Source organism: Copidosoma floridanum, unplaced genomic scaffold (assembly GCF_036245765.1).
Source record: "Copidosoma floridanum isolate Cflo_tuat_1 unplaced genomic scaffold, Cflo_Japanese_pri ptg000019l, whole genome shotgun sequence".
NCBI lineage: Eukaryota > Metazoa > Arthropoda > Insecta > Hymenoptera > Encyrtidae > Copidosoma > Copidosoma floridanum.
In genome coordinates, this window is record NW_028321896.1 from 4,704,008 (window position 1) to 4,729,998 (window position 25,991).

At 45.5% G+C, this 25,991-nt stretch overlaps 1 protein-coding gene across 1 annotated transcript; it reads right to left on the bottom strand.

Moving 5' to 3' along the window:
- Positions 1-1,387: 1,387 nt before the first annotated feature.
- On the bottom strand, positions 1,388-25,991 carry LOC106645496 (lachesin). The gene is made up of 10 exons (XM_014361378.2): positions 25,754-25,991; positions 17,875-17,964; positions 12,361-12,467; positions 11,489-11,674; positions 7,737-7,820; positions 6,371-6,500; positions 5,916-6,053; positions 5,378-5,497; positions 3,727-3,927; positions 1,388-1,698 (listed from the first exon to the last, which is right to left on the bottom strand). The coding sequence occupies exons 2-10, from the start codon at positions 17,942-17,944 to the stop codon at positions 1,397-1,399; spliced, it is 1,338 nt and encodes a 445-aa protein (XP_014216864.2). The 5' UTR covers positions 17,945-17,964; positions 25,754-25,991; the 3' UTR covers positions 1,388-1,396.

The window sequence follows — 25,991 nt, forward strand, 5'->3', positions numbered from 1 at the left end:
GCAGAGATACGCGAAGCGCGTAACAATTGATGCATCGTTTTCTCTCTCTCTCTCTCTCTCTCATCCTTGAATCCTCGAATATAAACGAAAGAATCGCAATAATACGCGATTCGCACCTCCCGCGTTCCATGAAACGAAGAGAGAAGGACCACTGCTACCCCGTTTCCCTCCAGCTTCTTCGTATTTTTGCATAAAACGGAAAAAAGCTCGCGATCGCGAGGTATGGTCGTTTCGTTCAACGAGTACTTTTCAAGCGAAGCTACGACTACATATATTTACACCCGAGGGCACGTTTTTCGTAAAAATACGCTTATTGGTCTATTGAACGATAGTACAGGTCGATGGGGAGTGAGCTATACGCTAACTATGGTCGAATCAAACGTCGGAAGGGGATCTAGGTACAAAATTTATTTGGTCTCGGTGCAACGAGGGCTAGTTTTTTACACTCAAGCTCGTGGTTTGTAAAAAGTCTTTCTAATCTAAAATTAATAATATACCTATATTCTCGCGTTTTGCCTACAATGGAAGTATAAAAAAGTGTGAGGGTACCCTTTTTTTCTCTGAAACGAACGTACATGAATTGCTCTACGTCCAGACTCGGGACACGATAATCTCATGGATTTTTCAACATATTCAAACAAAAGTTTTTTTTTCTTTTTATCCCAGTGCAAAGTGCAATGTAATACTTATTACTGTACTTCATACGTTATTTTGAATCAAATATTTAGATACTTTTACAATTTTTCTTCCTCCAAATTGTAATTTATCCTTTTAGTTGGAAATTTTGTCAAGCACTGTATTGTAAATATGGGGGTAGTTAGAAAAAAAAAGTTTCTTAGCATAAATAAAGCATTACACTTTTAGCGAAAAATTAGCTTTTTCAATAAAAGTATGTCCGTGCCCAAGTCTGTCCACATCAAAGTAAACGTCCGAACGAGGTGACGAAATTCAGTTCAAAAACGTTACAAAAAAAAAAAAAAAAAAAAAAAACCGCATGAAATAAACAAGAGTGCAGGAATTGTTGTCGTGTAGCTGCATTTCGAGGAAACGTCAACGTCAACATTCTCGTAAAAATTCATTGGATCTCCCCAATTCTGGTCAACCGTTGGAATTAAAATACAAAAGGGGGGCAGGGGACATTTATTCGATCACAATGTTATATTCGTTGAAAAAGCTCCGACTATAGTGCACCTCCTTTACGCACACAATACTCTACGACCGACCTACTCGACAGACTTTTTTTATATACGCGCACAAAAATATTAAAACGCTTCGCCGATCCGTCTCAACCGAAACGTCATGAACAAAAAAAAGCTTCGCCCCACAGAGTATTGCACGTCACATCTTGCCATCCCCGCCAAACCTACGCAACATCATCAATACGTGATTACCGTGATCACCTGCAGTAGAGCAAAAGCGGCAGCAGACTTGCCAGGAGGGCCTTGCAACACGAACCGCTGGCCAGCGAGTGCTGGTGGTTGGGGTGGCGCCTTATGACCCGTGGCCGTTTTGTCCCCGAGTTACCATTCACCGGGGCTTTGGTGTTTGGGTCCATGACCGCATTGTTGTCCAACGTGTCCCAGCGCTCGATCTTCATGGACGAGTTGTTGTTGCCGTACTCGCCGCTGAAGCCACCCGACTGGTGCTCGACGTGCGAATACTCCCCCGGTGACTTTTGCTTCACGACGCTCGTTATGTCTGCAAACAGATATCCCGTAATTTTTATTTTTTTCCCCGACACCCCGTCAAAGGAGAGAACGCAAACTTGCGGAATATCGCGAGAGGTAGAGGAGGGACAAAAAAAGGTACACGCTCCTCCGAGGGGTATTCAAATGAGTCCCCGTGCCCGTATCTGCTTAGCCCACTTTGGGGCGAAAGTGGACAAAGCAAAATTTGTAATTGTAATCCCCGGGGAAAACGTAATTAGTGAAAAATCTTTTCTTTTTTTTTGTCTGTCCCCCGACCCCCTATCCGTACAAATAGAGGAAAGGGAAAAGAACAGCGAAGTAATGAAGCGGAGAGGAAGCTCAAGGTAAACACAAAACGACAAGGAGGAGGAGGGGGGGGGTCAGACGCCTGATTCTGTTAAATCCTCCAACAATCCTCTCCTCGGGAAATAAGACGACTACAGGTGTATACTCCCCGCTGCTGCCGTGATGGTGGTGGTGGTGGTCCAGCGCTGGGGGCACGAAGGGCGGCTCGCAACGTTAATCAAATGAAGCGAGAGCGAAAGCGCCTTGCATTGGTTTATCAAATTATTTCGCGTCTACGCTGCAGAGCCGTCTGAGCCCACCCCCCTGCGCTTGGTTGTCTGATGAAAAATACTTGGTAGGGTAATAAAGGTAATTGTTTGCCGGGGGAGGAGGAGTACGGGGGCGACAGACGTGTGTCGGTGGACAAATAATTTCAATGTTTTTCGAGCAATGGCAGGAAATTCAAGACAAGAGGTGAAATATCGAGATGCGACGACAACGACGCGACCCTTGCTCGGTGATTTTAATATCGGCCTGTGTAATAAAGTCCCGCTTGCCCCGCCTGTAGGTATATTAACTTCTGGTCGCTCCTGCCCCCCCATCCCCCTACAGCCCCTTTCGACGTTAACGTTGCGCCGTTCGCTGTACACGTGGAGAAAGGGATAGGAGGAGCGAGCGACGCTTAATAAATTCGCTCGTCGGCAAATTAAACATGTAATGGAAAATTCTACGCTGTATTCTTTTTTTCGGAAAATTGGTAAAACTTGATTGACTCTTTGGAAAAAAAAAAAAAAAAAAAAAAAAAAAAAGTAACAATAATAACAATTCGTCATTTCATTTTGATGGTGCAAGTATAACGATGAAGCTTGTTCGTAAGACGCAGCGGTCGGGGTCTTTTAATTGCAAAATATCTCGGTTTGTGTGGCAATAAGGGTTTCTCATCCATCGCTGCCGCAGCGACATTACTATTCATTCTGGCAAAGTGAAACGAAAAGTTGTGCTCTTGCAGGTAGGGATGTACACACGTATGTTTGGCTGGTAAAAGACAGACAGATAGGGCAGACAAAATTGAAACAAGTCACACGGCGTGCATGCGCCACCACCACCACGGCGCTCGAAGGGGGAATTCGAAATATAATTTCGCGCCAGAGTGTGTCTGTACTTTTTACCCCCTTTTTCTCTTTCCCTGCCTATATACATCCCCCCCTCGTCCTCGACACTCTGCGCCCGGGCGTCTTATCTTCTGAAAATCCCGGAAGGCTTCATCCTCCCGGCGTCCCAAAGTGAGGATGCATGTACACGGCCAAACGCGTCTCTTTCTCCCTTCTTTTGCTCTCTGTTTATTTACTTATTTCTTTTTTTTTTTTTTTTTTTTTTTTTTTTTTTTTTTTTTCCAAGAGTATCTTCGAGCAAATTCCCTTACGCGTACGACCATGGATTCGCCTGGATGTTCCACACGAGAAAATTATGGTTTGGTGAAAACAAAATTTCATTTGCACTTTTATTTCGTTTCACAGTTTACCAGAACGCTGATCGCATTAGCCTGAAATAACCCCCCCCCCAAAAAAAATGGGACACGTTCGCGGTTTCCCTCATACTTCCGAGGGAGATGAGAATCTTCTTCAGCCCACAGGTGTGCCTCGGAACATTTTCTTCTCGATCCCAGAGGACTCCCAGCAAAAATTTGTTTGCGAGATCACTCGCTATAAGACACCTTTGCAGAAAAAAAAAAAAAAAAAAAACAATAACTCACCGTACAGCCGTATGCTGCCCTCGTTTTCCCCGTTGGAATTTTTGGCGGCGCACTTGTAGTTGCCGACGTCCTGTTTCGTGAAATTGTGTATGGTCAGCAGCATTTTCAGCTTAAAGCTCGGATGGGACGAGCCGTGGGCCTTGGCCGGCGCCTTGGCCACCACCTGCACCTCGTGCCGGCCGCTCGATATGATCATCGTATCTTTAATAAAAAAAAAAAGAACAGAGCAAAACTTAACACTTTCCCGTAGCACCGAAGCCCCTTCCCGTGGCTCATTCGCCGGCCGCAAACTCAATAAACATCCATCGGCGGAGTTTATCGGCGAATGACGGGAAGCCACCGCTGAGCTGTGCAGCCAAAGATAAGCTCGGTATATCAGCTTACGGGTGTCCAACTATTCGGCCGCGCTTGAGCATCGAGGGCGTTCGCTCTGCAGCCGCGGACGCGGAGAAACGAGTGGCTTGCGCCAACAGTAGCACGACGAAGCGAGGGGTCTACCGTAGTTTGGGTGGGATCATCGATGTTGAAACTTGCTCGATCGACTGCACAGGGGGAAAAAGGATCGGTAATGTGCTTATACCGATACGACGCGGCGGAAAACAGCGCGATCGGGGTCTTTTTGAATGGAAAAACAATGTTTGGGGGCAACGGAGCTTGCCGCGGTTGGGGGCGTGCCTTATTTTGCCGATCAGGGAAATAGCTGCCGTGGAGGGCGAGTTGATGAACTTGGACGCGGCTGTGGGGTTGCGGTCGGCTCCTTCGCTTTCGGATCGTGTCTGATGCGCTTGGTAATGCGAGCCAACAGTTACCGAAACTGATCCTCTCTCTGTGCGGATACGTGCGCATTTTTGCGGGCTTCCGCGGTGCCGGTTATCTTTTCGCGGTTTCTCCTCCCTCTTTTGCGACTCACACGCTTTTTGCTTTTGATATTCTTTGCCTTGTCTAATGGTTTACTTTTTTTCCGTTTCGTTCAAACTTGGTGAGGTTTCTCTTATTTTCAGTTAGTCAATCGGACGATTATCTTGGATTCGTTTTTCATCGTCGAGCAACAGATGGAACTTGATTACGCAAATTTTTTGCCAGGATTATCGTTGAAACTGCATTGTCATTCCAAACAAGTACTTTTTTACATACAAAAACCTTAACTGATGAAGTATATTGTCAACAAATACGTACAGTCTTGTAATACTTGTAATTAATAAAAAAAGTCACATAAAATAAAGAAATGCTTAGATTATATTTTTTTAAATAGTGTTGAACGAAAAACAGTTTTTTCACTTTGTTGCTTGGAAATATTTCGAGGTTTTCCGATAAAATAAACAGCTAATTAAAAAAAGCATCTTCTTTGAAAAAAAACAATGTATCTTTCAGTGGCGAATCATAGTATAATTCTACAAGAGAACAAGCACAATTCTTTGAACTATAATTTTTTCTTTAACAAAAATCGAAATCAAATTATTTATTTTCACTGTAATCTCGTGCTCGCTTTTTCTTCGATCCAAATCTTAATTAGCTATGGTACTAAAGTCAAGCACCTCTTCCTAATGAACGAAGCAATTTTTTAACCGATGCACCATATTTGCTTCCTACGTATTTCATCAAATGATTGGAAAAAAAAGGTACAATCACGTGATGTACGTAGTGAACTTACTGTTATTGTTCCGCCAGAAGTTAATTGATTGCGGAAAGGCCTGGACAATGCATTCGAGGACGACGTCGGTCCCAAGGGGCGCGCCGACCAGTTGATTCGGCACTTGTATTTCCGGCTGAACTGTTGACACACATCCGTCCCCCGCAAATTGTCAGTTAAAAAGAGCAAAATGACGCGGTAAAAGGTTCATGAATCGAAACTCCGACAAACATTCGGCGCCAGACGTATTGATTAATCGATTTTTTTTTTTTTTTTTTTTTTTTTTTTTTTTTTTTTTTCAGGTATAGCAGCATTTGTACGAGAACAAATAAATATTGCTGTGTCATGAAAAATAAATTTTCTCCAATTGGAAAAAAAAGATGCCTGATAACTCATGCAAAATCATTTAGATTACGTTCAGTGACGCGGAAAAAGATTTAATTCGTTGAAAGGAAAAGAAAAACCCGCCAATCCGCGTAAAAAATCAATCGTAAACTCACGATGACTAATGATATCAAAAAATGAAAAAAAAAGCTTCCACATTTGTCATGATACGAACAGTGCACGTCGACGGTGATGCGTTTGCTGATGCTGGGGGGCACCCCGTTACTCGCTATGCAATTGTAGACGCCCATCTCCTCTCGTTTGATCTTTGTCAGATTGAGGTCCTCACCGACGTACTCGAAGACTCGGCTAACTGTAATGACAAACAACAACAATAAAAACCCTGTACGTAAGAGACGAGAGAAAAGCGACGTTTTCCCGAGCACGGGCCCTCGACCCTCTTTTGATTAGCGTCCTTGGGCCGGTGAAATGAGATTTGTGATCGTAAAAGTTGAATATTTCATTTTTTTTTTCTCGATATTAATTCTAGAAATGGAAAAAAAAGAGGTGAATAACTGGATCCGGGTTATTGTTAATAAGGATGAATTGCAGGAGTTGGATCGCGAGGGAAACGGGTGGGGGGGGGGGGGGGCGTTTTCAAGAGGTGCTGCCAAAGTTTATAGTACCAACCTCGAAACTTTTCATTGGAGCTCGGTGATTTATCGTGACTCGGCTCCCGAATAATTATTTCCTTTTGATCCTCCCTGCGCCAGCTGACTCGCGGGGGAGGGATGCCCGTGGCTCGGCAGCGCAGATGCGCCTGAAATTACGTTTACATTTTCTAAAACGCGGGTCCAAGTGCCTCATCTCCTTTTCCCCCCCCAACGTTCGCTCCTTGGAAAAAGGGGCCGGGAAAAATTACCGCGTCTGCTGATTTGGCGTATTCAAAAATTAAGTGTGACACGAGTACCGTTGGAATCGTTTGCTTGATTTTTTTTAGCGTTAACATTACTGTTAAAGGAACGAATCGTTGCTAATGTGATTTTGTTGAATTCCAACAGTCGAGCGTTTTCCAGGTATTTTGAGAATTTTCGCTAAATGGTTTTGCTGAAAATTATACAATTGCGTATTTAGCTCCCGAATTCCATTGCTATAGTGTACACTGGAGTTGGAAACAGATTTTTTTAAACATTTTTACCCCTCATACCTGGCATTTTCCACATTTCAACGCAATTTCATTAAATTGTAAAATACATGGACTATATTAATCAGTTTTGGATACATCAAGCTTCAATCATTTAATTTCGTTCACTTTGTTATTTGTACTTTTTTGCTCCACGGTATATTTTCGAAAGAAAAAAGCGCTCGCATGCTTCGTTTGTCTTTCGAGTAAGCCTTAAAATCTTGACCGATATTTCCGAATCTTTACTCGATAATGTACAATAGCTCCCCTCGGAAGTGTTTTTACGTGAGTAAAGACGAGTTTTCCAATTTCCTTTGGAAACCCGTCGCTTCGCGTCGAGCTGAAGCGGGTGATTTAATTTGTTGGAAAACAACCGACGACACCGTTGATACGGAGCGAATCCGAAGCTTGGACTTTTAATGAAGCACCTCGGCAAGGCATCCAAGTGCATCGATTCGATCTGTTTCTTTACAAGTGACTCATCGTAGGGCCAAGCACGATATACTGTATCGAAGTGTCACTTTTATTTTTTTAACACGTATAGGTACTTTCTCAATTTTGTATATCCATTTAATGCCCCGTCGCGAGTGAAAAAGTCACTGGGTATACATCGTGTAAAAGTTGCATCGTTGTTTCGAGGACAACAGCGTGATGACCCTCGATTCAGCGTTCACGGGATTGAAAATAAAGCCTGATTTTTTTTGTTGTCTCGAAAAGCTGCCCAATCATACATGACATCTTCGAGAAGGGGTGTAAATAAAAGACGCCAAGTCATCGAGATGCACACTTTATTGATACCACCGCGATTGACTTTCCACGCGGGCGAAAATAGACAATGGGAGAGGAGGGCGCTTCGGGAAATGCATTACTTACGTGTCGTCCTTCGGCAACAACCATGTCGCCCGACGTCTCGCCAGGGATGAAGTCGGGGGGCACCTCGACCGTCAACATGCCCGTCTGGAAAACACACCAAGTATATTTGATTTATACATTTCTATGGATACGCTTACACCCCGCGCGCTGTTGCACCCTGGCAGGTGCGCCCTTCGATATGACACCGTGACTACGATACGCTCTATATACCATCTGTGGGATCGTCACGTCGGTGATCCCGAGGGAAAAGGTCTTTTAAAGAGAAACAAATTAACGATACAAGAGTTGCCTGTGTAGAGTTGCGGAAGAACAAAAAAAAAAGTATGAGGCTGATGCTACAGCTTCGAAGATCGGTTGCGGTGTGAGGGGAGCACGTGTACTTCCACACCCCATTGTACAACGCCACGGAGCCCTTTAATTGGATGCGGGGCATCTATACGGTTTTGAGACGAGGAAGCTGATGCGTGTACCATTAATATGACCACCCCAGAGGTGAGGGATTACGTTGGTGCTCTGCACTGATTGAAATATTGTGTGGATACGGCACTTTATCGATCGACTCACGGAGATTTACCGCAAAATTGTAAACGTATAGGTGTACGCTTACAACGTGGTAATTGAGAATCAACGGTATTAAACAATTGTCCATTGTTCTCGAATTTTACTTTTATTCGACCTTGTAATGCGGCACTGGGCACCCCAAGTACGAATGAGCAAATATTATGCTTTACGTAGAGAGAATACATGCAGGTGTACCTGTACACTTACAAATACGTTGGATTTGTTTGACAATATGTATTGATTAAAAAAAAAAAAAAAAAAAAAAAACAGTATATCCACCCCGTCGCTGAACAAACGGCGAGGCTCGTTCAAAGTCACGCATTTGGCTCGATTTCCAACATCATGGCAAACGCGAGTGCGGAAACACGTGCCGCGGGAGGCATGAAGAAGGGGCGGTGGGGAGAGTAGGGCAGCAGAGCAAGCGGTTCTGTACAGGTCACAGGCGTATATAGTAGCTGTAGAGGCGAGCACGACGCTACATATAATACATATTATGTACAAGGATGGTACTTACGCGTCCTCGCGCTGATGCGCCCTGATGGCTTTGCACTGCGTGCACGACCGCGACAACTCACTTGTACACCGTGGCTGGGTAATTATGGCATATTAATATTAAAACGCTCGCTGTCCCTCTAAAAGGACCCTCTCGTCGGCCTTTTACCCCGAGTATGCGCTAATTGCACCGTACAGTGCTCACTTTTTTTCTTTTTCTTTCTTTTTTTTTTTTTTTTTTTGTATTGTCTCTTTTCATTATCTCGTGCGAAGGTTGAAAAGACGTGTTTTCAATTTTTCTGGCGAAATGAAACATTTCCGCGACCACGAGGGGGGGGGGAGAGGAAGACGGAGTCCTCCTGCAGCGCTGAAAAAGTTTAGCCGTCAAGGCAGGCTTTTTTTGTGAGAGCGCGACTATTATACCACTCGTCGAGGGTGAGCTTTCGACGGAGTTGGCGGTGTAAAAGCTAGCCTTCGATCGGGTACACCGGTAAAAGCGGATTTCGAAGGGGAAAACTTATACTTTTCCGCCGGTGGGAGAAAAATCGAGTGCCCTCCCTCCTAATGAATTGCCAGGAATGCTTCATCAACGAAGCGCATGAATTTTACGTGATCGACGAATAGTTGTAAAAGCGCGACCACACCCCTCGAAAACGTAATATATATATATATATAGGATCCGAATAAACAAAAAAACTGATAAACTAAAGAGAGCACGTACAAATATACAAGTGAAACAATCAAAGTGACTGGCCGTTGTTACAAAGCGGGAGCGCGTATCGGCCGCGAACGTAATTTTAAGTAGTACGAGTCAGCGTGTGGGCCGGCCGACGCATACATCGCGAGAGGGCGGTCCTTCCGCTCGTTCCTCTGACCCGTTTGACCAAAGAAAAGTATACAGACACAACGAAAAGCCAGAGAGAGGGTGGCTAGTGGGAGAGAAAAGACGATCAAACCGCCGACGGTAGGAGCCCCGAGCTTTGAAACTCCATCGAACCTTTTGCCGCAAACTCTGGCTCCCCGTTCCTATATACCTTAAGCCACCCGTGGTGGTGCTCGTACTTTGATATTTTCTTTTTTTTTTTTTTTTTCCTACGTTATAGCCCTTTTTAGGTGCAACACATACTTATACACGAGTAAACGCGGGAGCAGTTGAACGCGCGCGAAGCGGCGGACTTCATTAGTCACGGGAGAGTCTTTTCCACCTCCTCGCAGTACTGCCGAGAGGGATAAGGGGCTCCGAAAGAGGGACGCTCTTGACGGGAGAGGCGCCTTTCTTCGTTCTCTCGGGATGCCGACGTTGGAGAGCCCGTGGGCTTCGTTAGGGCCTTTTCAGACGGAATAATTTGTTTCATTCAGCTGCATATATTTGTTGATCAAGATATTTCTCGGCTAGCTCTCTCGCTGCCACCGGGAATTACTCGACGCCACGCTTATTCACTCGGGACTTATTTTATTCGCTCCCTTTTTCTCTCTCGCTCGCGTCACGCGTCAAAACGTAAAATTTGTCGAAGCCCTCTATCCCTGCATGACAAAATTAATCGATAATAATGACGCGTGTGTCCCTTTGTACCGTGCATACGCACGGCGATGATATCATCTGCATTATAATGCGCCCCCATTTTGGGGGGGTCATATTTGCACGAATGACTTTGTCAATTGACGAATTTAAATATAAATATCCCCACGGCAATGGTAGGGTGGACAACACTTTGCGATATTGCTTCATGGATTTGAGCTCGAAAATTGCTCGATTGAACGAAAAGAATCGTGAAAAAACGCGAAAGCTGCCAACCCTTCGAATGGAATAAAGTTAAATTCCCCAGAGCCCAGCAGTTTCTTTTCAATTAACAAAAATGTTTGTACGCCCCCTCTCCCTCCCAAGTGCGGCGCTAAGAGGGACCAAGCGGAACGTAACGCCGTGGGGATATTGTCGCGCGTAACTGGAAAGTAACAACGACGACTTATGCCTTAATTATTACAGCTCCGTCGCGTTAATTAACGAAAGCCGCCCGAAAGCGCCCGACTTTATGTATATATATATATGCACACAACGTTTTCACTCTCCATTGTTTCCTTTTTTTTCCCCTCCCCCCTCGTCTAGATGGGCTTTCGCGCGGCGCCGACTCTTTGTGCACCCGCATGCAGGGGATACACGTAAGTATCCCCCAACACCTCCGCGGCAGAGGGAGTATAATGGCTCTATCAAGTCCGCGCTGCAGTGAGTTTACCAAAAACAACGTACATGGGCGTACGCTTCGACGCCCCACCGACATCGGCGCGGTGCGGCTTGATGCACTTGCAAGTGTGCATGGTACGTGCAACAATATGCTTGTTTTGTTTCGTGCGTTGTTTTTTTTTTTTTTTTTTTTTTTCTTCCTTAATTAAAGCTCCGACAATTAAACTGCGCTAATGATCTTCTTGTCGCGGTAACGCGGAATTTTGAATCGCACAGCCTCGTGTACGTGCTTTTTCTCAAAGGAAAACTCGGCTGAAAATTAATTTAAAAATAATAAAAACCACTCGTTTCGCACACAATTACGCGAACTACGGCACGCACTGTTCCTCGTGCTCTCTCCGCCGAGCAAAATATTCTCGACTCTATTTAACGTAGTTTAACCGTTTCAACTCGCGCTGTAGGTGAAAAAAAAAAATTATGAACCAGTTATGGTATAGTCGATTTTTTTTTTCTGTCGTACCTGGCTGTTCATCGGGTCCGTGTTGATCTGGCACATGTAGAGGCCCTCATCCTCCTTCTGTACGCCCTTGATGCGGAGGTTCCAAGCCGTGTGGTCGCCGTGAAATACCGAGACGCGCGGGTTGTGGGTTATCACGCGCTCGTGGATCGCCTGGATCGCCTTGGTGTCTACCTTCACCCAGCCCACCTGTCGAGCAAAGCCAATTCCCCGTGTCATCAATACCTACTACTTACATTATCTATTCTCTAATATTTTTCCTCACTTATTTTCATACTACCCGTATACATTTATTCTTTTGTTTCTAAGTCGTTAATTAAACAGTTTATGCGCCATTTTTAAATTCTACGAACCTTGTTATAAATATTCATTGTACCTTTAAAATTTGTATCCTTATTTTTATTTTTACACTATGTATACTTATTGTTACTGTTTATGATTTTTTCTGTGTATTTTTATCTGAGGGCCAGACATGGCACAGCCACAAGGCCTCAATAAAGTTCTAATCTATATATCAAGTGAAAAAAATCTATATAAGCGATCGGTAATCGCCACCTTGACCATGGTATCGGTGAGAAAAATTATCAGGCTGCTACCGATGAGATTACCTTTTAGATCATCGCCGCGATGATAAATTGACGGGGAGAGCAGCGCGTATACGTGGATGAGTCTTCTATCCTACAGGGCTCATTATCGCGTGGATGGTGAAAAAAAAAAAAAAAAAAGGAGAAGAAAGACCCAGGGTCTCTGTCGTCAAGCCGGAGATTTAATGGGAAACTCCTGGGAAAGCGGAGCTCGACGAGAGATCGATACACACACACGCGCGGGCGAGAGCGATCGAAAATAAAACGAGTGTAGAGGGAGGAATGGCTCACCTTGTAGCCGCCCAAGTGTTCGACGTGGCACGTAAAAACTGCGTCCCTGCCGAGCGGCACCGTCAAATTTGCCAGGGGCTTCGTGAATTCCGGCTGAAAGGCTCCTCCTGGAAAAGAAGAGACAATTAAACTCGCCGGCCCGCTGTTTTATTTACACGCCGCCATCGCGACGCACCTATAGACCAAACGGAACGAATGGAATACCGAAAAAAAAAAAAGGAAAAAAAAGGAAAAAATAGAGGAGCCTGCACTGCATGGCCGCGAGGCGCAAACACTTGTACGCGCGCGTTTCCATCGGCTTTGAAGTACACTCGACACCCGTGAGATCGTTGATCGTTAACTCGAAAAATTTCGAGCGTGTTGTAATTGTCGGCGGCGCCGCGATGGAAATCAACTGGCCATGGAGGGCCATTCCGATCGATGGACCATTTTACACGTATAGAGGCAGGGGCCTTTTGTGCGATACGCTTGGAGCGCGCGCGTGAAAAGGAAAAAGGCACAAGGGGAAGGGGAGAGAAGAATCACAAGATGAACGAGCCTCGCACTCGTGGAACGCGGACCTTTCCAGGGACCTTGCCCCGTCTTCGCTCATTATTGCAATTTTCATTTTGCCCGGCAGAGCATATATATGGACGACGCCGCTGCGGCATTCCACATAAATAAGTGTGGTGGCCCAAGAATTTTAATTCCTCTCCTACGGCTCTCGGGGATTTTTATGCCATAACTGTCATCAAGGGGAGCAGCTCGGTTAGACCCTTCGAGATAATATATATATATATACGTCAGGGGGTCGTGTGGTTTTTGGATTGGAATATTAGATGCAGAAAACATTTTTTGTTAAACATTTCCCAAACCAAAGCTCACGGGATACATTATGTTGACGTTGATGGTCTCGCGTACGTCGAACAGAGACTAGAAAGTCATCACGGCAATCAATTGCATTCCTGTAATAATTACGGGGGCTAATCATCATTCGGTTTTCGCTAATGACGCATCGATGCCACGTGTATATTTGTGCATACTCAACGAATATGATGAAAAAAAAAAAAAAAAACTACGGGTATAGAAGTACCCTTTGATCCAAACGCGTACGTTTTTTTTTTCGAAAACGCGCGCTCCCTCGTCGAACGAGTGACATGAAAACTGGCAACTGGCGACGAAACCAACGAAACGACCGCACAATCAGAGCCAACAGCGGAATAATCCATCACCGGGCCGAACCCGCCGACTGGCCATTCACCGAGCGTTTCGACCACTCCGATGGAGAAAGCCCGACTGCACACCGCATCATGTACGCACTTATCGCGGTGAGAGAGCCGTTGATCGGCACCGATAGAATTTCGCGGGAAATGCGAAGGGAGGAAGGAAGGAAGGGGGTGGGAAGCCCCGCACCTGCTAATGCACCGAACCCCCGTCCCGTGGCGACCGAGTCGCCGAGCAATTTCATCCTCTCCTCTGTACATACACGCTGCACTTTTGCCCCGATATTACCGATATCCACCAACATCTCTTTACTGCACCTGTATGGCGCGTGGAATGCGACGACGAGCCGTTATGGGTGCGCCGTAACATCGGCGTTGGTGCAATATAACAGGGGCTGCTCAATGAAACGAGAGCGGCATCAGCGGCAAATGGCGCGTGCGAAATTAAGAACTCACCCCCCATCGGCGGATATTATTAAATTACTCACTTATAACCGCGCGCATCGTTTCTTTCTTTTATCCCCTGGAACTATTGTTTCCTTCATTTGTTTTCCCCCGGACAGGTTGTACTGCATTTGACGGGTGTAACTCTTTTTTTTTTTTTTTTTTTTTTTTTTTTCATCGTTCGTTCGTTCACTCGAGGAGGGAGCGCGCGTTTCTCATTGTATATTGTGTTTAATTAAGACTTTGACACGGTATATAATATATGTATGTGTATATACGTGGAAGGGGAGAAACTGGGTTTATTATAATAATACATCCTCACGGGCCAAAAGTTACGGCGCTGATATTCCAAAACAAGCAAGGAGAGAAGCGCGCTCCGCGAAACTTCCCATGTATATATGTATATAAACGTACCAGCTGCTCGGCTGTTTGATTTGTCAACGGTTCGGGGGAAACCCATGCGCTTTTTACCGGGCTTTTCGACAATTTTGTTTGACTTGTTGGGACGTTTCTTTTTTTTTTTTTTAACAAATGCCATCCGAAAATGGGGGATTTTCGCCGAGTGAAAAGTTAATTTTTAGCGCGTCTACTCTTTTTTTTTTTTTTTTTTTTTTTTTTTTTTCGAAAGTATCACGGGTTCCGCGGAGCATTCTCAAGACGGAGGAAGTGTTTGTTTGCTTGTTTTTTCATTTCTCTTTAATCCAAGCTGCTCGGCAGCGGGGCCAAGATAATTGGATAAGAAGATCACGAAAATGAAGACCGGCCCACTTAACACGTAACACTGATAATGCGATACGACGGGGTGGGGGAGAAAAGTAATCTCGCGATAATCTCGGAGGATCTCTCTTGATGACGAAATAATTTCGAGTGAACGAGTTGTGTGCGCCAAACTCGGTATACTGTATAAAATACATTATATTTCGCTCGAAGGAAAATAGCCGGGTATTTTTTTTTTTTTTTTTTTTTTTTTTAGAACCACCGACTTGTTTGAGGCCATTTACGTCGAAAGGATGCTGTGCTCGCATCCTCATCAAATTGCGATGCTGAGGACAATGACAGATAGAGGGAAAAAAATGAAAGTTTTCGGGCCCATCTACGAAAGGAGAACAGCGGATCTTGATATAATTTTTTTCTTAAAAACCAATGACTTTAAGCAACAAAGTGTTTATTTTACTTGCTTTTTACTTTCCTGAGCCAATAATCTAAGTATTATACAATTCTATTGGAAATTTAATTAATTTCGTTCCACGTCACGTATCCCAATGGCATTACGTTTTTTGCATTTGTACTCGTCATGAATATCGAAAGCCAAATCCAAATGATCCTGACACGTTACGCATTTCGTGTGTGGCTATGTACTTGTTCGCCAATGGTTATCGTTTTCGAGCAACGAGGAGTTATCTTCAAAGTTGTGGTAATCAGAGCAAGAAACCCCAACGTGTATACGCATATACACAGCGAAGCCGTGCATGCGATGGAGACTTTTCTGCGCTTGGGAAGTCGACGACTACAAAGAGGCGTCCGAGTTTTCCGGGCAATCGCGAAACGAAGAGTCACCAGGACTAATTCCAAGTTAATTTATTCGCAAAAGCTTGAATGATCACTCGTTTTTGCTCCCGAGGGACGCGGTGAAAGGCCGATGGCAGCGAAAATTCCCATTGGCCGAAAGTTCGACCCTCCATCCATCCATCGACTCTCTTATCTCTTTTATACACCCCCTCTTCGAAGGGGAGCTGCATTCAATTCCGCGTTAATATTTTCGATGGTAATTAGGCGCTGCTTATCAGCCGGGGAACCCTCTCCTGTCGCACCTCCAGCAACAACGACGGATGGACGGAGGGGAGGGACCATTTTAATGGCCGCTCTCGACAAATACACCCGCCGAGCACTCGAGACGCGAGTGTCAATTAGGGAAGAGTGCGCGCTCTCTCCTCGTCACCGGCTCTCTGATGTCGATCGAGCAAAACAAAAAAAGGCACAAGAAACATCTTTGGCGGGTATTGGATTTGCAACAGGTAGGTGGACGTATAAACAATTGGGGCCACGTTGTAACGATTTGAAGGTATTTTATCGGTCGATCCCAGCAAATGGGACACGCGCTTTCACGGCAATGCCCCAGCCGCGCGTCTACGGGGGCGACGGTACTTAACGAATTAACGTTGGGCCTCTCGTGTGTACTGGTAACGAGGTCCTTTCGTAAACAGTGAAAATTATTCGAGCATCGGGAGTTGGAGGAGCTGTTGTACTGTAGCTCTCTCGGGCCTTCTCTTGCTGCAAGGATTCCGACGTTAGCGGTGGAAAGGGGGGTGTTTTGTTCCACGGAAAGGCACATGTCGCGTAAAGTTTTTCCTTTCACAGGAGCAATTAATAATACAAATGAGCATGAATAAAAAAAGATGACGATTGAGCTGTCAAGAGATGTATACTTTCTGCAACGCACACACACACGGTCAAGATATATGTACGTAAATTCCACGTGCGGGGGTATACCCATAAATGTAGGAGGAGGAGGAGGAGGACGTGTTACGATTAAAGCGTTAGTTAAAAATCATTTTTTTTCGCGCCAGCGAGTAATCGCGTTTATCCCCCCTCCCTCGAACAGGAGCGATGGCATTTCAACCCCTAGGTGATTCCTCCCCCCACGAGCATTGATAGCGAGCCATCCGATGAACTTGCGGTCAACCACCGACAAGTCGAGCGCACCGATCGGGCGAACGTGCTTTTCGTCAACACCGAGTGGCACACAAACATATTACATAATACTTACCTACCCGGGTACTCGTGTAAAATGCACACTTTGCGCTCTGACGAGCATCAGTACATACAGGGATACGATTGGGGGTACCCTGCAATGGGGGAAAAGAGGGATGAAGTGACCGTATAGGTACATGGTGCTCGGCTGGCAAAACTGGGCTATATTAAGCGCCATCACTCGTCCCCCTCCTGCTGTACTACCGAGGTATATAATATATGTCATATATTACAATACCCCCACGTGCATATATTTACGATATTTCGTCAACCCGCATTGTATGTACGAATACGTGTTGTATGCCTTCATCTGCATATCGCGCGAAACTTTGCCGTCACCTGGCAGCGCTTCGTTTCTGTCCGTCCATCTGTCCATCTGTCGCTCGTTGACCCCACACTACCGGTATATCATACACTAGCTCCGTTGCGACTGTTTGGTAATTGAGAGTTGAAACGACTCCGCCAAAGGGACGCTTGCGCCGTTTGACACGTATTTTGTCCCGCGTATGACAACTTTTTGTCGATTGCTCCGTCAAATCGCTGAGTTGCGGACATGCAGTTCCCATCCCCCCGTTTGCGCGCAAACTATCACGCAAAATCAAAGTCGCTTCTTTTGACTCCGTACCGAGAGCTTTTTTGATACAACTAATCTTGCACGACCCGTTTGTAAAACGCAATCAAGCGTCATGTAAATCATCGAGCGTTTTTAACTTGATTTGCAAAGTAATTACACGTTACGTTTTTTTTTTTTTTTTTTTTTTTTTTTTTCGGCAATCCTTCGGTTGGTAAGGATTTGCGTTTGTCTTGATTTATAACATTCACGACAGCGGCTGTGACATTTTTTTTTTTTTTTCTTCATAAAATGTTACTGTCACTTCTGGCGAGTGAAAAAAAAAAAAAAAAAAAAATCAAACAGCGTTTGGAATGTAATTTAAAAATGTGCTCGGGAAAAGGGTCCCCGTCCATCCACTGTCTTACAAAAAAAAATGTCCAATATATTTCCAATATTCAGAGTTGGATGGTCTTGCAACGTCTTACACTTGCACTTGAGACACGGGGCTTTCGAAAAATCTCGGAGGCTTTCGGACTTTTGAAATGTATTAAACACCAAACTCACCTAAATTATCGCGAGGATAAATCAGCAAAGCCAGTAGTACCGCAAAAAGTGTCCTCTCCCAATCGATCATTCCGTGTCGATAGAGTTGAGCTGGAAAAGAAAAGACAATCGTTTTGAATGACGTTAAAATTCAATAGGTACTACAATTCGAGGATATACACACATATGTGTACATAAATATTTTCTTAGGGTTGCTTGTTAACGGTACATTCAAGAGGAAAATCGGTACGTCTCGTGTACCGAACAAACGAACAGTGCGATCGTTTACGAATGTACCGAGATGGCGTGCAAAACCGGTCGACTGTACCATGATCTACGAGAGATTGGTTTCCGGGTAGCCGATAACGGCCGATCAGTCTTCACTACACGCGAGAAAACAAGATCTAAGACGCAAAAGGCTGAAAGAGCGCGAGGCTGATTGGTGTGCAAGTAATATGTGGGCCACTCGGCCAACGCGACCTAATGGTGGTAATTTGCCGTTAAAAAAATCTCGTTACGATTGCCTCCACGATCGATCGTTCGGCGAATCGGCGTACCGATCTTACTTTGTGCCTCGATATCGCGCGCCACGCGAGTGTAAATTAATATTCCAATCACGCGAAGAGGGAAACGAAATCGTTTAGGGAGCAACCGCGCAATTGGCGATCATTAAGAATCTTCCCCGAGGCTCGTGGGGGGGCGTTTAAAGACGGGGGTGGTGTGGGTGAGAATACATGAATACACGAGGAGTCAAAAAAGAGGCATTACGTGGCGAATCTCCCTCGATGATTCACGTCTAGGCTCTCGCGCAATCGTTTAACCCACGAGGAGGAGGGGCATGCATAACCAAAGTGGCCGCGGTGGTGAAATTTTAATTAGAAACGCCAAGATTGCCCCCTTCTCCTGTTTCGCTCTTGCCACACGCGCGGCGGAGCAGCGGTTTCTTTTCCCGAACCGAAGCTGTACCGCGGAGAACCAGGTGCCCCGAGAGAGAGAGAGCCCGGGCTAATCTGCATTTGAAATTTCATTCATGTCGAATACGTAATGGAGCGCGGGCACCGGTACAAGCCATGCACCCCCCCCCCCTCCTATACCTCTGTTATTTATTTCTCTTGAACTTTTTGTCCGCGGCTCCGTACGTGTTTATCATTCCACGGGGGCTGATTGCGCTTTGATTTGCCGGGGTGCGATTTCCTCTCTCGCCCCACGCTATACGAAGCGTCGAGGCTAATTTATCGCGACCAACCCTGCCCTTTTAGCTATTTTGAGGAATCATTTGGTATATTCACTAGCATCGTAGTACCTTCCTCCCCCCCCCCTTATTAAAGAGAGTCCAACACTCGAGCCGATCGAAAGTCCCAGTGGTGATTGGACGCGTCACTCGTGGAGTCTCCCAATCAACCATCGACATGTATATTTTTATTTAAATGCACGCGGGAAGGGGAGGGGGGCGACGTTTGATCCTGTTGCGCGAGCGTCGTATTTTCGCGCGTTTTCCGTCCCTTTTTTTTCACCACCCGCGAACAGAGAGAACGGCAAATTCCATTTGCATAGTAATGCGCCCCGTTGGAACCTCCCCCCCTTGCCCGGAATTCCCTGTAGTCGGCGATTCAATATCGCCCCGCGATGCGTGCTATTATCATTATTGTTATACCAAAAGAGGACACTATACTCCGGTACTCTTGTGTCGGGTGTGCACGAGGACGTGTGTGTGTGTGTATGTGATTGGCACATGGAAGCGCGCGTCGTCACACCTTCCAATCGAGCCGAGTTGAGTGGCTGTATATGCATTATGTAACGATTTTGCTTATTGAAAAAAATTAAGTGGTTTTTCGCCCTCGGTGCGCCATTGTGTGTACCGAAACTTCGTCAAAAGTATGTGTATCGCTCTCTTCGTGCATATACGTGTGTGTGTGTGTGTGTGTGTGTGGGTCGAATAATTAAACGTCGCGCAAATTGGATCGGTCGTCGAGTCGGTGCCGAAAAAATGGCAATGAAATTAATTACCCGTCGATGCTTGATTGGGGTTCGCTTAAATTGTACGTATAGTTGGAGTGGGGGGGGGGGGAAGAAGAAATTTTCCATGCGAGTGGTTGGGGAAAAATGATGCATAACGCACAGGCGGGTGCACACGCAACTGCGAATCGAAAACTTGTTGAATTAACTTTACGAGCAATATAAAAGGGGGGTATCCGGAGCATCCCCACGAAACAATGAGCGACGGAAGAAAAGAGGCGCGGGGGGTGGTATCATATTTTCCGGCAAAAAATAACGGCGCTGCTCCTCCTCGGTCGACCGACCGGCTAGCAAGTTTTCGCCCCTCAAGTTCTATAACGACTTTCGAGTTTTCCCGGGGCTCGCTCTCGCTCTCTCTGCTTTTCTTCGATTTCCCGCTGAATTTCAAACATTCAAAAGGATTCCGCGCATATTAGAAAACTTCCGATTCCGCTTTTTGACAAAAGCCCGGAGAGTCAAGAGCCGTGTATAGGAAAAGGCGGAGGGAGGGGTTGGGGTGGGAAAAAAACATGCGGTCGCCTTACGCGCGCGGCTAAGTAAAAGCTTTTCGACGTTTACGTTGGACTCCCTCTCCCTCTCTCCGTGCACGTCTGTCTTTGGCCTCTGTGCATCCCTCGGAGAAAAGAATGTGGCCTCTCCAACTCTGAACAACCTACGCGGGAACTTTGTGATTTTTTCTTTTGCCTTTTTTCTTCACCCCCCCCCCTGCCCCCAAGTTTGGCGTCAACAAATAATGATGATCGGTAATGATTTGTTTTGGTACTCGTCAGCGACATGGCGAATAAAAAAATTACATTCACAATAAATGAACTTGTTAAAAACACATGTACGCGAAAGAAGGGGGGGGGGAAAGAAAAACCTGTTGCGGGCACAAAGGTGTACCCTCCCCTTTTCTTTTTCTTTACAACAACCGCACATTTTTGGTGAGGCAAATTCGCAAACAAGGGGCTACTATTTTACTCGGGGCCTTTCGCATTTATCTTTGATTGAGCAAGTTTGATCGGTATATGTATATACGCTTTAATTGAAGTATCGAGATGAGCGACACAGCGAAAAAATATGAGCATAAGAGGACGAGGAGTGGGGGAAGAAAAATCTGTTCTGGGAACAAAAGCTAACCCTCCCCCTTTCTTTTTCTTCACAACAAACCGCAAGTGTGTATATATACCTACAGCGGGTGGGCACGACTCCCCGGGCAGGCGGATAATTTATGGGCAAAATTGAAATGTCGATATATATACACACGCACGCGTGACAGCTCGCGCGTAAAAAGTTTTGCCCGCGAATTTTTTCCCGCCCGGGTCCGCGAAAAGAGGGGATGAATATTATATGCGAGTTCTATATGCTCGGAGGAACCGGGGTCGGGGCGAAGATGAAAAAAAAAAAAAAAAAAAAAAACACCGGGTTCCTGTCTTTGACGGTTTAACTAATGATTTTCCGGGCTCGCGGTGAGTACGGGCTGCACCGATATCCTCCAAGAAAATTACCTCCCTGGCGCTCCTTTTTCTCCACCCCTTTGCACGCGCTCGCTTCTGTAACTCGATAAAAATTCCCCTGTGTTTGATATCATTTGGTCCTGTTTATTCCGGAAGAAAAAAAAAAACAAAACAAAAAAATAGTTTAACGCATCCCCCCGCGTAGTTGGTATATCAAAGTTGAAGCACTCGGCCATCCGAATCGACCTTTTTTTTCTCTCGGCTCATCGGCGCGGAAAATAATTTTCACTCGCCAAAGTGGCCGCTCAAATTCATCCGAGTTCTGAATGTATTTTGCTGTAAAAAAATATACTTTTCCCACGGCGAGTCTATATATATTTACACGTAAAAAGCCTTGAGCTAATTAACGAGCTGTTGGCCGAAGAAGAAAAAAAAACCAAGATTTGCGCTGCCAAGGAAAACTGCACCATCACGCGAGATTATTAATCCCGACGTCAGGTATAGGCATAATAAACCTGGAGCTACATGTATATTTTTACCCCGTGGATTTTCCTACTTGCGCGTGGTATATGCATTAAATCGTAATGGCAGATGAACAAACCTGTCACGTTTAGCCGTTCTACACGTAAGTCCTTTCTACACGTTAAAATGCAAGTTAAAACTTGTGCTCCCTACCAGATAGTGTGCGCTCGAATTTGGTCGAGCTAATTGGGCGATGAGCTAAGCGCCTTAGAGGCAGGACAAAAAGGAACTTGCATCCGTAGCAGGTGCGAGCGGACGTTTGTGTTGAAAGCCACACGCTTGACCTACCCAGCACATTGGACCTGTTGCGGTTGGATACCGATACCGTACCGCTAACACCTCCTCCTCTCTAATATCGCCGATACCAAACAATAATTCCACAGTGACGAACAAAATACATTTATCGTATCCGCTGAGTGTCGTCGCGCACGCGTTTTTACTCGCCCCCTCGAACAATTGATTGGATTAGTTTGGGAATGCGCATGTGGCCCCGGTGTGTACAGGGTCGCAACTTCTAATTGGTAATTAAACTCGCAAAAAACATAGAATTCCTTTCTTTTTACCTTTTGATTTTCGCTCGAAAACTTCTCATATTCAAGGGTGTCAAGTGTACATCAAAATCGGAGGAGAGAAAAAAAGGCAGTCGAGATTCGTTCCGCTCCGTTGCAAGCCTGTACAAATTCGCGCGTATATTTATATACACAGTGCGGACACAAAGTTGGGCCCCGTGGTATAACGTACCTCATGACAATTCGAGCCGAGAGCAACGCGGTACTGCGGTTTAGCGGCCAAATTATCAAGTAAAACAAAGACTCTCCGTCGCTCAGACGCCCTTCCGCGTAAAAGTTTCGCGTACCACTCTAAACTCACCGTCGGTAATCGCGATCTTTACGCGCGCGCTCGTGGCCTGTGTGGCTCCCCGAAGCCGCGAATCCAGCAACAGCCCGCGACTGTACGCTACAATGATAATAATTGCTCGGATCGTGCCGGAAAAACTTTGGCCGTTGGCGCTTTTTTTTGCCTTGCAGCCTCGCTTGAGATTCATAACGGAGGAGATCGATCGGCCCTGCACCAGCTCGTATCTCCTTTTCATCCTTGTCCGCTTCCAGAGGGACCAGTCGATAATCATCGGCGTGTTTTGTCGAGATTTTTTACTATATTTTATTTTTTTTATTTTTACGTACACGTATAGCTCGTATATAAAAGGGGATTACCGATTTCGGTGGTGAGGGATTTTTTTTTTTATCTATCATGTATTCCGCAAAGCGTGACAGAGTGCATTTCAGGGCGGAGGTATTTTTTTTATTAATATCGAGTTTGATACGCGGATTAATTCGACCAGAGCGTGATTTATACACACCCTTTGTTTTATTTACTTTTTTTTATTCTCACGTTTGCTCGTACACCGGGTGAAGAGAGAAGTACTTTGCGTGTAAAAGAATCTCCAAACCAAATTGCTGCGTATCGCCCGGAGCGTCGAGTTTTTTTTTTAAGTTGTACCTCCTTGGATGCGCTGTACAGATTTTTTTTTTTTTTTTTTTACCGATATGATGGGTAATATTGAATAAGTTTAATAACCCTTCACTGTGTAACTATAGGTGAGCGATCGGAAGCAATTTATAAATACTTAACGAGAGTACATGTATACACGCGCTACAACGGGCTGACTAAAAAAACTAAAAAAAAAGGGAAAACATTAATACCCGCAAAAAAAGGATGAAATTGAAAAATCCTGTCCCCCCCCCTCCCAAAAAAAAATCAGGATCATAGAGCAATCAATTAGTTACACCCATACATCAACCGGTGGTGCTTCTTGTTCGCGAGTAATTTTTTTTTTTTTTTTTGTTTTCGGGAAAACGAAGCGGGGCATTAAAAACCCAGCCTCATTTAAACGCCTGATGGACGCGCTATTGGCGTAATACCGGGGCATTAATTCACCACGCGCTCCCCTCCTCTCTTTCGCCGCGGTGTGTATATATTATCCTAGATTGCATCGTTAGATTAATCGACGCTTTGAGAGCGCTATCAATTTCACAAAAATCCCGCACAACGATCGTGTATACAAGCGCGCGCACACAAGCCGCAATAATTAAGCATACGCGGTTTTCATACCTCGCTCTCTCGAGTGATTAATTATCGGCCGTTATCTCGTTGAAGCGCGTCAATTTTGAATCGCCGACACTTGATTTGGAAGAAGAAGAGAAAAAAAGGGAAGAGAGAAGAATATATCGATCCTTTGTTCAATCAAAGCACAAGCGGGAGCGAAAAAATCGGTACTGCAGAGGCGCGCGTATAGATGGGTGTATACAAGAGGCCGCGGGAGGAGGAGGACTACTCGTCCCCTGAATTGATGGCGTAAATATCGCGGCAGACGGCAGCCCGCAATTTATGGCCATTGTAATGACCCTTAATGTTCGTGAGTAGTTTGGCTGCACAAAGCCCTCATAAAACTCTCTCTCTCTCTCTCTCTCTCTTTCGCTCTGTTACGGCGCGCAAAAGTCCTGGCGCGTCTTTCGTCCGTTTTTTCTTTCTTATTTCCCGCATACGGATTGCGCCTACGTACTCATCCGAGCCATTGAAAAGTACCTTACGGAGGGAGGGACGATTATTTTGTAACAATTTTTCTCTTCCGCGTGTATATGTTTTTACAAAAAATGCACGCACACCGGCGCAGCGCATCTTATTTTCATCTCGTTAAAATTGATAACACGCCGGAGAAAAGTTTCGCCCGCGGCCGCGAATTTTATTACCCACGCGACTGACTTAACGAGGCTTAATTGCATTGCGGTTTAATTAGGCACGCAGGGAAAAGTACAAAAAAAAAAATAGTAGCTACTTATCCGACAGAAAAAAGTTTGCAGTACACCACCACCACCACTGTGGCAATCGGGCGAGAAGCAGCACCTGGGGACGAAAGGGCCTCGGGTAGGGGGGTGCAATGAAATATTTATCGAGCTACTTTGAAGCGCGACGTTGTTGCTCCGATTAAACAAGTTTTTTCGCCCTGGCCCCGGCTGTGGCTCGTACACGGCCTTTATTGTTTTTCACTGTGCGCCCTTGTCCCGGGAAACGGGGGGTAAAAATTTTTAATTAAAACCAACCACACACCAACCGCTTTTGAATCATCACCGTCGTCTTTCGACACACACGCTTACATAAATATAGTCACTGTAACCATACGCATACCTAAACATTTAGAAAAACCAAGGACTACTCAATGACTATACTATTCGCGCATACTTGACTCGTGTGGGGTATGATAGGCAAGATCGACACGTGCAATCGGCGCTCCTCTCGGTGCAATGTTCCGTTCACGAGGACCAACGGAAGTCACGAGGGGCCATAAAAGTTACACAACTCGCGGTTGTAAAATCCAACAAAAAAATCGCGCTCTCCCACACAAACCATTTCTTTATTTGTTTTTCACCGGTGCATTCTCGCGCAAATGCAAACAAACGCGACTTGCCCGCGGAAGCCATGCGTATAAATTCCTATGTGCGCGCGTGTACCTACGACCTGAGAAAACGAAAAAAACGGAAAGAAAACGCACGCGGCGACTTTCATTGCCGCCCGCGCGTTATCGTCCTCTGTTATATACATATACGTAAGCCGGAAAAAGAGAGAGAAAGGCACGTGGAGTTGCACGCATAGTGGCGCGAGAGAACAAACGGCAAGGGGTAAAACGAGCGTCCGGGTCGCTGCGAAAAAAAGAGCCGTAGGGGAGTTAACAGGTGGCGGCGAACGGTGGAAATAAGAAAAGAAATCAACAACAAAAAATTCAAGCTTCGGTAATTGCGATATGTTAGGTGGGATACAAATACAAATGTGTGTATATATTGATTGTATGTATCAAAAAAAAAAAAAAAAAAAAAAAAAAAAAACGAATGATTATTGGAGAAAATATATTGTAATAGTAAGGAACGCACGGGCGGTAGTCCTCGAGAAAGGGCGGCGAGTCAGAGCGGCGTATCGGCTTGGTGGTCGATCGGTTGGTGATGCAGTCGCGGCGACATCGGCAGAGGTCGAGCACGAGTCATTTCCTCGCGCACCAAGTGTCCGCGCGTGGGCTCCTTTTGGTATTTTTGGACAACGCGCGTTAACGATTTCAAGGGGCCAAGGATCGAGGAAGGAGGGACGCGCGCGCAGAGCCGACAACCGCGTCGG